At 48.9% G+C, this 11264-nt stretch overlaps 4 protein-coding genes across 4 annotated transcripts, besides 1 other annotated feature; 2 read left to right on the forward strand and 2 right to left on the reverse strand.

Annotated features, from left to right (window-relative positions):
• Positions 1 to 11264: part of a sequence feature (contig 1.132 1714..254738(1)) that runs on past both edges of the window.
• akuA (protein nkuA) lies at positions 212 to 2386 on the forward strand (the record flags this gene model as incomplete). The annotated part of the gene is made up of 5 exons (XM_050612079.1): positions 212 to 291; positions 339 to 950; positions 1000 to 1843; positions 1897 to 2000; positions 2054 to 2386. The coding sequence occupies exons 2-5, from the start codon at positions 393 to 395 to the stop codon at positions 2384 to 2386; spliced, it is 1839 nt and encodes a 612-aa protein (XP_050468037.1). The 5' UTR covers positions 212 to 291; positions 339 to 392.
• Positions 2990 to 4203, reverse strand: ANIA_07754 (DUF3431 domain-containing protein; the record flags this gene model as incomplete). Its single annotated transcript, XM_675931.1, has 4 exons — positions 2990 to 3144; positions 3233 to 3240; positions 3323 to 3898; positions 3956 to 4203. 4 exons carry the CDS (start codon positions 4201 to 4203, stop codon positions 2990 to 2992), a joined length of 987 nt encoding a protein of 328 aa, XP_681023.1.
• ANIA_07755 (U2-type spliceosomal complex subunit CWC24) lies at positions 5183 to 6181 on the reverse strand (the record flags this gene model as incomplete). Its single annotated transcript, XM_675932.1, has 1 exon — positions 5183 to 6181. One exon carries the CDS (start codon positions 6179 to 6181, stop codon positions 5183 to 5185), a length of 999 nt encoding a protein of 332 aa, XP_681024.1.
• ANIA_07756 (uncharacterized protein) lies at positions 6415 to 7736 on the forward strand (the record flags this gene model as incomplete). The annotated part of the gene is made up of 3 exons (XM_675933.1): positions 6415 to 7155; positions 7196 to 7276; positions 7443 to 7736. The coding sequence occupies 3 exons, from the start codon at positions 6415 to 6417 to the stop codon at positions 7734 to 7736; spliced, it is 1116 nt and encodes a 371-aa protein (XP_681025.1).

Consider the following 11264-nt stretch of genomic DNA (forward strand, 5'->3'; position numbering starts at 1 on the left):
GGCTTCCTCGGAGTCACATGATGCTCGTGTCTCCCCGCGTCAGTCAGCCGGAGAAACGCGTCTCCCGACAGAGACGGAGGACGGTGGTGTACCTAGGATAGGCAGAACAGCTTCAACGACCTTGATGAACACAAAGAGGTTGTGAGGTTACCTCAGATCTTGTTTTCACTTCTACTTTTCTCTCGTCCTCGATCGAACCCCCAGTTGTATTCAAGACGCCATGGCCGACGACTATCGCGAAGATGACGTCGTTGAAGAAGAGGAGGAGCTGGATGAGGCGGTATAGAGCTAGTCTGTATCCTCTAACTGGGTCGCCTCAGGCTAACTTGTGAGGCCAGGGTTTTAAATCAGTGAGAGATGCTGTCCTTTTTGCCATTGAAGTTAGCGATTCGATGCTTCAGCCCCGTCCGTCTGCAGACCCCAAAAGACAGAGTTATGAGTCGCCCGCCACGGCTGCGTTGAAGTGCGCATACCATCTTATGCAGCAGAGGATTATCTCCAACCCCCGGGACATGATAGGAGTACTGCTATATGGAACAAAACAATCTAAATTCTATGACGAGGACGAGAATAGTCGCGGTGACTTAACATACCCTAATTGTTACCTCTTCACGGATCTTAATATCCCCTCAGCGCACGAGGTTCTGGAACTTCGGTCGCTGGTTCAGGATGAAGAAAATGCGAAGAAAATACTCGAACCGTCAAATGAGCCTGTTTCTATGGCCAATCTACTGTTCTGTGTCAATCAGATATTCACCTTAAAAGCGCCCAACTTCTTATCGCGACGACTGTTCATAGTTACTGATAACGACAACCCTCACGGAGACAACAAATCTTTCCGTTCTGCGGCAACTGTGAGAGCGAAAGATTTGTACGATCTTGGCGTTACAATTGAGCTGTTTCCAATCTCTCAGATAGAGCATGAATTTGACACCTCCAAATTCTATGACGTGAGTACAGTTCCTGCACGTTCGGAGCACTAAAACTCACAACGGATAGGATATTATATACAAAGCCTCGCCCAACGACCCTGACGCCCCTGCCTATCTAAAACCTGATGCGAAGATGAATGATGCCCAAGATGGTATCTCATTACTCAACGGTCTCCTGTCAAGCATCAACTCTAGATCTGTGCCGCGCCGTGCGCAGTTCTCAAACATGTCCCTCGAGCTCGGACCAAACTTCAAAATCTCAGTATCGGGTTATATTCTCTTCAAACGTCAAGAGTCGGCGAGAAGTTGTTATGTGTGGCTCGGCGGAGAAAAACCACAGATTGCAAAGGGGGTTACTACACAGATTGCGGATGATTCGGCTAGGACAATTGAGAAATGGGAGATTAAAAAGGCATACAAATTCGGCGGGGACCAGGTTTGCTTCACCCCTGAAGAACAAAAGTCATTGAAAGACTTTGGCGAACCGGTAATCCGAATTATTGGCTTCAAGCCCTTGTCTACCCTTCCTTTCTGGGCCAACATCAAACACCCGTTATTTATTTACCCAACAGAGGAAGACTATGTGGGTTCCACACGAGTATTCTCGGCTTTGTATCAGAAGCTCTTGAGAGATCAGAAAGTTGCGCTTGTCTGGTACATTGCACGCAAAGCTGCTAGTCCAGTTCTTGGTGCAATGATGGCTGGTGAGGAGAAGGTTGACGAGAATGGCATTCAGAAAATACCCCCGGGCATGTGGATTATACCGCTCCCCTTTGCGGATGATGTTCGACAGAACCCTGAAACCGCCCTTCAGGTTGCGCCAGAGCCACTTATCGATCAGATGCGAACAGTCATCCAGCAGTTGCAACTTCCAAAGGGCGTCTATGACCCTCAGAAATATCCGAATCCATGTACGTGCTGAATCAAAGTCAGACCGTTCGCGACCCTACTAATCACCAAATAGCACTTCAATGGCATTACCGCATCCTACAAGCGCTGGCGCTGGACGAAGATGTCCCTGAGAAGCCCGATGATAAAACAATACCTAAATATCGACAAATCGACAAGGTGAGCTTTCTTACCCAACATATTGATCATATAAGAACTAACACTTTTTTCAGCGCGCTGGCGGCTACGTCTTGGACTGGGCTGATGAATTAGAAAAGCAATACGCGAAGATAACCGCCGATCAACCCAAGAGTACCACGCTTGCGAAACGACCTGCAAAAGCAGATAACCCAGATAAAGCCGCTCCGCCGGCGAAGAAAGTCAAGGCTGAAGCTGGGTCTGGCAACATACAGGATGAAGTCCAGAAACATTTTGAGCAGCACACATTGTCCAAGCTCACTGTGGCTACCCTCAGAGATTTCCTTGCATCTCAGGGCCGTGCCACTGCGGGTAAAAAGGCAGAGCTGCTGGAGCGGGTGGAGGAGTTACTTGAGACGAAGTTCTAGTTGTGACTCTGTTGTCGGTTATCTAGGACTCGTCTCGCACTCTTCAGCTGTGCTGTGCACTCGAATTATCTACTGTAGACTACTTGATACAGTTTCTAAATGAGAGACATAACGACTTATGAAGATGATTGGATGGAACTAGGTGCGAAAATCTAGCAAATCTAGCCCTAACACAGGTCGCCCTACGTAAATCGCTGGATTTGATTCCATCTGCACGCCGAAGTGTAGCTTCATTAAGTTTCAGAAATTCGAAATCTAGATGTAAAAGACTCAACTCAAAGACATGAATCATCAGTGATTAGGTTTTAATGGCCTCCCAAAATAGATAGTAGTCGCAACGGGAATATAAATTGTACAACACCTCCACTCTGCCCTAAAGTATACCTTGCGGGAAGTCCAAAGTTTATTTTTTATTCCATAAGATCATGTTATCCAAAATTGACATTATTTCGAAGCATTCGCATAAATGGAAACTGTAATGTGGACATGTAGGACGCGCAGCTCTAAACCCGATTCTGCTCCAGAAAAAGTATCAAGACAGGGTATATAATCTAATATGATGTGACGGACGCTAATAACGCTTCAACAGGAAATGACATGGATTTATACGTCCAATAGCATAGGGTAAGGTGCGGCGGTATTGTACGCAATAGACGAGACCAGCTCCTGGGGAAGATGCCGAAACCACACGGTTGTAGAATGAACCAAACTAGCATTGCCCGTATACCTGACAGTAACAGAGCTCTTGATCTGGGCAGCTGGAGGGAGTTAGTATCAGAATAATATCACGGCCAGTTTGAAGGGGCATGGACGGGACTAGATTTCGAACGGAGGGATTGCACGTACTATACCGACTGTTTACCGAAAATAACATGCCATAGATACTCCATCACTCGACCGCTCGAGGCGTCGCTTCTAACGGTGTCAATCACCCACTGTCGAATCTTGATATAGTCTTCGCGAGGACGCTGAAGGACTTGATCCCGTGAGACGGCGAACTGCGCGCAACATGCTGCGGCGACCTGGGTTGGTATTGGAAGGGATCTCGATTCCGTTTGCACATGTATAGAATTGCTTCCCCATCCGCTGGGTGTGCTGGGGCGGCCGATCGCTTCGCTTGAATTTACAGGTGGAGTGCTAGTTCCCTCAAAGATCTCTATCCAGACAGCTTCCGTGACGTGTGGATTACGGTGTTTCCCATGTGTTTCGCCGCAGCCTGGGTTGAGATTGCAGCGGAGGTTGACGTAGCCGTTGCGCTGGACAAAGTCGAGCCGTAAAGACCGAAGAGCGGCGACGTTGTCGTGTAATGGTGCATCAACGTGCCAGGCTGTCAGGAAGCCAGAGCGGTGGGAATGAATGAAGGCGATTGTGGACGGGAGGTGGTCGTAGTAGTCTATTAGGTAGGTAAGGTAGGCCATAGACTCGTGGCCTTTGTTGACTGGTGTCTTGAAACGCTTGTCATCGGCTTGAGTAGTCTTTGAAGGATTAACTGTGTATATTGCTCGTTGCCAGCTGCGAGTGTGTTAGTATAAAGGTTGGTTATAGCGAGAGGGAAAGTTAGGCACATACTCTGGGAGTTCCTCATGGACCCAATCCACTGATTCTTCTTCGAGTCTGGCCATGACAATGACCTTGTCTTTGATATCTCCTTTGTAGGCGGTCCATTGGGTCTGAGAGTTAGTGTTGCTGAGCCAGTCGACCAGGTAGGCACCTGCGTGGTATTGGTTGCAGAGATCCGCAAGATGGGCTTCTAGGAAGTATAAAGGTAAGAGGAGCAGCAGCAAGAAGCAGAGCGCAATGCGATAACCGCTCTTCATTTTCGCGTATGAAATACGACTGGAGACCCGGTGAGGTGGACTTGATATACGAAACTCAGCGATTCTTTTATTCAGCCAACCATGTCGATCAAGCGAATGGGTGATGGGTTTCGAGAGAACGAAATGGTGTCAATGGCCCCGGAGCTGAGAATGAAGACTGATAAAGGACAGTAGGAAGGCGAAGGGTTCAAGAGCTGGACCATTGGCGCAGTATGGCTCAGAGTGACGAACCGCCCTCAAGGGGGAAGAGTCGCAGAGCCATCTCATTTAGGAGAAGATTGCTGAGGGAGGCGATAGCCTGTAGCTGGTATTAGATTACCGTGGGAGGAACCGCTGTAGATGACTGGAACGAGAGACTCATTGGTCTGTCCTTAGTGGTTGTCTCCAGCTTGAGCTTCCTGAAGCAGGTAAACTCAGGAACCCGTTGGGGTGCCGCGCGTTTGGACCCGCAAGTTATGCTGTCAGAGCGCTGAGTGGCGACATATCCAAAGTTGACTGTCCATACTGGGTCTTACCCCGTGGCTGTGATTTGGTGGGGATCCTTGGGACGAAGTGTGTGCGGTTGGCGAGGCATTTCTGACTCGATCCCTATAGACCATAGAACATGGAAAACCACAGATTCTGTACCGAGAACAATCGAGTCTGTAAGAAGAACGGGTTCTGTGGTAAGCACTGCGTAGGAAGCAAGGGATTTGGAGGATAGTCCAGAGTGGAGAGCGTAAGCACTTTAAGTTGCAGGGTCCAACAGGATCAACACGTGCCACCAGAGACCATTCCAGTGAGTGACGTATGGACCTTAGAATGCCTGCCTTACTGCGGAAATGCCGCTCGATAGTAGGTAAGCTAATCTATTTTCTACGGAGGAGGTGCGGCAAAGTGTTCAGGGGTAAATAGACAGCGTTTTCACAGACCAGCTGCAGAATTTGCATTCATACCATGACTATATAATACACGCTTCTCGATTGCCAGACTCATGCTATCAAGAGCTGTTTTGCTCTTCGTCTTCGTCTTCGTCTTCTTCGCTGCTGACTTCCTCGCCATTTGCAATGGCCTGCTCCCGGCGTTGTCGTGCACGCTCCCTTTTCTTCTCAAGAAGGCCGTTAAGCTTCTTCGCAACGTTGAAAACTCCACCGGTCCCGGCTCCGCAGGCGGCACACGACGGGTTCTTGCGATACCGCTGCAGAGCACAGGACTCGCAGAAATAGTGTCCGCATTTGGTGACAATGGGATTCTGGTACGGTTTCTTGCAGATGATGCAGGCAAAAGGAATGTTCTCGAGTTGTTCCTCTTCATCGTCTTCATCCTCGCCAGCTTGACCCCCTCTCTGGGATACCACTTTACCGCCCAGATTCTTGCCCTTTGTGCTGACTTCCCAGTCCCGATCCAACTCCCAGCCTTGTTTGTAATCTTCACGCATATGACTGAACTTGCAAGAATCTCCAAAACCGCAGTATCCGGTGAGTTTATAGTCCTTGCAAACATCGGGCGCATAATCCATGAATGTTACTGTTCGCACATTGGTGGGCGCTTTAATCGGACCGAACGTCTTAGCAGGAGCGTTGGGATTTTTCTGAATAAACGATTGGTAGTTCGCCGCGCCCTTGTATGTACCGTCGGGCGCATCTGCCCCTGTAGCCGCTGGCCGAGCTCGTGTGGTACCTAAGAGGTTCTTCTCGTTCAACTCGTCATCGTACCAGTTAGAATGTTTGGTGGCGTCATTGGAGGCCGTTAAAGGAACGGCAGCGCCAGCCGTAGCTGGTTCATCGGAGGTTGTTGTGCGTCGCGTATTTGATGTTGAAGACGCAGACACTGCTGCATTCTTGCGCCGTCTCTTGATCCTATGGCCTTCTTCGTCATCGGAGGAGGTGAAACTGGAGTCAGAGTCCGCATCAGGCGGCGGCGATTCTGGCTTCTTGCGGAAATTGGTCTTCTTGACCGAACGCTTCTTGAAAGAGACTTGAGGTGCTGTATCTGCCATGTCGAGACTGTATCCCAATGTATAATGGCTGAGGTCTGGACAGTCTGTCTTTATGTCCAAGCTCAATTAAAGTCGCTGCAGAGTGGCGCGGTGCACGTGATGACGATGGTGAATAATCTGAAGCACTAGCAGCTTACTTAAGGGGTGACACTCACGACGAGGGGAAAACAGCACCCCTACTGCTCTAATAACTGATCTCTCACACTTGGCTCAGTGCTCATCCCCCCCTCCCCATGGAGGTGGATATCTCCCCCCAAGGCGGAGCCCGCCCGGCGACTCCGCGCCTGGGTGAAAACTCTGACCCCCCCTCAGGACCTACCACCCCGACTCCCCTACCCCGGAACTCCCTGAAGAGAAGGGCCTTATTCTCACCGCAGAAGACTCCCAATGCAGCTCCTGCCGCTATACCTCATATGCCGCAAGCCCTATTAATCTGTGATCAGGTCAGCATGGTAGCAGATGACCAGCTAATCCTCCTCAATGACTGGAAACTAGCAATGACCTCTCTGGCTAAAGCTCTAGACCTAACCGTCTCCTCTCTACAAGGCTGTCCAAGAGACCTGGCACAGGGACTTGCAGCCAGATTTGTCACCCTCGCAAAGCAAGACTCCCCGCAGCGGATTCCTCAGATGCCTGCGGTTGCACCCCCACAACCACCTAGGCAGATGGAACAGCCAAATCAACCTCCCACTCCTGAAGCATCCAAAGGACCCCCGGGTAGGCGAACCTCGCAGCATACAACCTGGGCATCCCTAACAGCTCCAAGAGCTGGCCAGGGGAACTGGCAAACTATTACCCCTAAACAGCATATGCAAGCTAAACAAACCACACAACAAAAGCTGAAGCAGTTAAACAAGACTGACCACCACATCTTCCTCCGCCTCCCGGCCTCCTCCAGCCTCCGGGCTATCGGACCACATGGCATCCGGGTCACCCTTGCTGGGAAGGTTCCGGACGTGATCACACAGGTGCAAGTAACATCAACTGGGGTATGTAATCACTACAACAGAACAGGGAAAGGCTTTCCTACTGTCAGAGAAGGCAGCAAGCCTAGCTGGGGATGGGTACTTTGAAATTCTAACAGAGTACTATCAGGTTATTATCTCCTGGATCCCAAAACAACTCTGGTCCCTGGATAGATGGATAGATATAATAATTACAGATATTAGCATAGAAGCAGAGTGCATTACTAGTATTAAGCCACTCATGACCAAGCTCTCAAAATACCTAGTAGAGAGGGACTCTATTACAGCAGTCATAGCCTTTCCAAAAAAGCTACAATACCCCCTGCAACTCTTTGGCTTGTCCGGCCTATCAAGGCCTACCTGCCCCAAGCAAAGGCCTTTGCAATGCACGTGATGCTACTGCTTCCATGATACAAGGGCCTGCTGCTCTAGTGACTGATACATTTCCTGCAGATCCTCAAAACAGGATCATAACTGCTGTGTACAGTGTATCAACTACTGCAGCCCACATGCAGCAGACTTCCCAAAATGCCCAGCCAGACCCTATATCCAGAAGAATATTATTACCCGCCTCTCAAAGGATGCTCTAGCTGCTATCTACAAGGCTGGCCAGCTTGCCTTCCAACAGGAGCAGAACAAAGCTGAAAGTTCTAAACAACAAATAAACAGTACCTAAATTACAAGCCAGCCTATAAGACAGCTTACCCAGGAGCTCTTAAACCAAACCCTGCCCTCCCCTGAACTATGAAAATACTATAAGCTAATATAGGAAGGGGGGGCACTGTATACAACCTGCTACTCTCCTTTGAAGCAGATATTATCCTTGTCCAAGAACCTTGGACAAATACAGCAAAATACCTAACCAAGACCTACCTATAATATCAGCTGTTTAGTCCCCCGACCTGATGGACTGCTAGGCCCAGAACTCTAATATATATATAAAGGGATCTCCCAGCCTATTCCCTCCTAGAACCTATCTCTCCAGACATCACCACAATCTACACAGCAGGCCTTACTATTATTAATATCTATCAGCCTCCTAATAACCTAGTTGCCCCTGCTGGTGCTGGCTCAACACCCTCTATACTTTCTATACTCCTAGGATATACTCTGCCAGAGAATATTATCCTAGCAGGAGACTTTAATACCCGGCACCTATTCTGGCAGCCAGATACTGAGTCTTATGCTGTCACACCTGGTACAACAGGACTATTGGACTGGCTTGATGCCCATAAGCTGGAACTTCGCCTTGAGCCAGGCACCCCCACCTGTAGACCAAACACCCTAGACCTTGTCTTCTCTAACCTACTACTAAGGGCCCTAGTAGAAGACCATCTGAAGACTCCAAGTAACTATGCAATAATTAGAATAATACTGGAACAGGAAGAGCCCCTGCCTATATACAAGCTTGGCTCTACCAACTAGGAAAAAGCCAGAGTACTGGCAAGCCTGCCTGACCTAACCCTACTAATTAACCTACTAGCTGAGCAACTGGTCTAGATATCCTAACTTGTAATACAAGGTATATTAAGATATAATACTTGCAGACTCCCCAGGACTCTATAGTAGACTCCAGAACTAACAGGCATACTACACTAAACAAGATAGCAACAAAACCCTGACTATAAACAGCTCTGGAAGGCCATTATACAGGCAAAGGCTGAATACTAGAAGCAGCAGATTGAACAAGCCACAGCACCTACAGATATATTCAAACTTGCTAAGTAGATTAAACATCCAGACCAGCTTGCTGCCCCTCCCCTAAATATATAAGGGGCTCAGGTTACTATCCCACAGGGCAAAGCAAACACCTTTCTCAGTCACCTCCTAGAGAAGGGGGCCCTGCTTCCAAATCAGATAGAAGAGGGACCCCCTAATAAGCCCCTGGGCCCCCTGCACCTGCCAACAAAAGAGCACTACTAGGCTGCCCTCTATGCCCTACCCCCCTCTGCCCCTGGGGAGGACAGGCTTGCCACCACTGCTTAGAGGGAGCTCTGGCCTGTCCTAGGAGATATAATCATACAACTATACTACAGGTATATAGAGGAAGGCTGCTTTCTACTGAGCCTGAAGTCAGCAAAGATAATAATATTACCAAAACCAGGGAAGAGGGACTATACCCAACTCAATGCCTGGCAGCTAATTAGCCTCCTCTCTACCCTAGGTAAATGGCCTAGAGCACCTCCTAGCACAGCAGATAGCTGTAAGAGTAATTCAGGCAGATATACTAGCCCCCTGCTACTTCAGGGCCCTGCCGGGACACTCTGCTATTAACCTGGTCCAGGTTCTTGTTTACAGGGTAGAGGAGGCCTTCCAACAGGGAAAAGATGCTTTACTACTCCTACTAGATATAAAAGGGGTATTTGATGCTGTAATATACCAACAGCTCCTTTCTTACTTATGCCTGCAAGGATAGTATAAAGGCTTACTCTAGCTATTTAAGGACTGGCTTACTGGCTGCTTTGTATCTGTTTATATTAAAGAAGGCACTGCCACAGTACTAATTAAAGGAGGACTCCCCTAGGAATCCCCCCTATCCCTAATACTCTTCCTGCTATATGCAGCAAGAATAGTCTCTACCTTAGAAGGCTCCTTCTGCTATGCAGATGATATAGGCATATTATTAACTGGGAATACCCTGGAAGAGAGCTTATAATAACTGGTAGGGGCCTATAAGCAAATTACTGCCCTAGGGACAGAGACAGGCCTCCCTTTCTTAATAGAGAAAACAGAGATATAATACTTCTCTAGAAAGCAGCAGCAGCATCTCCCTATAGTTACTCTACCTGGTATAGGGGAGATTACACTATCCCTATATATATGTTGGTTAGGAGTTCTTCTGGATACAAAGCTTATTTTTAAAGCCTATATTAATTTGGTCTTCAGCCGCGGGAAATAACTTGCCCAGCACCTAAAGAGACTTAGCAATACCTAGCACAGCTGCCTAGTGGCCTCCATGCAGGCAGCAGTTATACAGTATATTCTCCTAACAGCTCTGTACAGTGCAGAAGTCTTCTATACAGGCAAAAGACAAAAAGGGGTAGTTAACTTCCTGCTTTCTCTCTTCTGCACAGCAGCCCTGGCTATTATCCCAGCCTACAAGACTACCCCTACTGCAGCACTTCTCCGCAAAGCAGACCTACCAGACCCAGAAGCTCTACTCAACAGCATCCTCCAGAGGGCAGTAGTGAGATACATGAGCCTTGATACTAAATACCTAATTGCCCAAATAGCCGCAGAGACTACTGTGGGCAGGCCTAAAACCAGGCTTAAAAGGATCCTACAGCTCCTCCTTAGCCCCCTGCCAGAGCACACTATAATAGAGCTGCCTCTCCCTCTATTATGCATGCTCCCAACAGATAACAAAGACTATAGCCCTGCCCTATTATAGATATCAGTATACTTAGACAGCTTGTGAACTGGCCAAGGGGCAGGATTTGGCTATGCAGTCTACTTTGGCCCTATCCTGGTAACCAAGGGACATGGCCCCGCGGGCCCCAGGACAGAGGTCTATGATGCGGAAATCATGGGTGCTGTAGAAGGCCTACGCGCAGCCCTGGGATACTTTGTATGGGTTACTCTACACAGCTAGTTATCCTCCTAGACAACCTAGCAGCAGCCTCCCTGCTAGCAAGCTATAGGCCCACTCCACATAGGCACAGACTGTCAGAGTCCTTTGGCCAGCTTGCTACCCAGTGGTTGGAAGCTCCCTCAATCCTAACCAGGCCACGGAAGCCCCTTTAAGTCCGCTGGATCCCATAAGGGGCTGGGATTGCTGGGAACAAGCTGGCAGACACCCTTGCAAAGCTTGGGTCCTCTATATACAGCCCTAACATCCCCCCATCCCCTGCATACCTACAACGGGAGACAAAACAGTGGCTTCGTACAGAGACATATACAGCATATACTAGTAAGGCACCACAAGCCTACAAGACCCTGGATATCAGACCCCATACAAAGGAAAGCCGCACCCGCGAGCACAAGCTTCCCCGTTGGGTACTTGGCCGACTCGTCGCCGCCCGTACAGGCCACGGAGACTTTATGGCATACCACCAGCGCTTCAACCACTCAGACTACCTGGAGAGCTGCTCTTGTGGTAGGACCAAGACCCCAGTGTA

Source organism: Aspergillus nidulans, chromosome IV (assembly GCF_000011425.1).
Source record: "Aspergillus nidulans FGSC A4 chromosome IV".
Taxonomy (NCBI): domain Eukaryota; kingdom Fungi; phylum Ascomycota; class Eurotiomycetes; order Eurotiales; family Aspergillaceae; genus Aspergillus; species Aspergillus nidulans.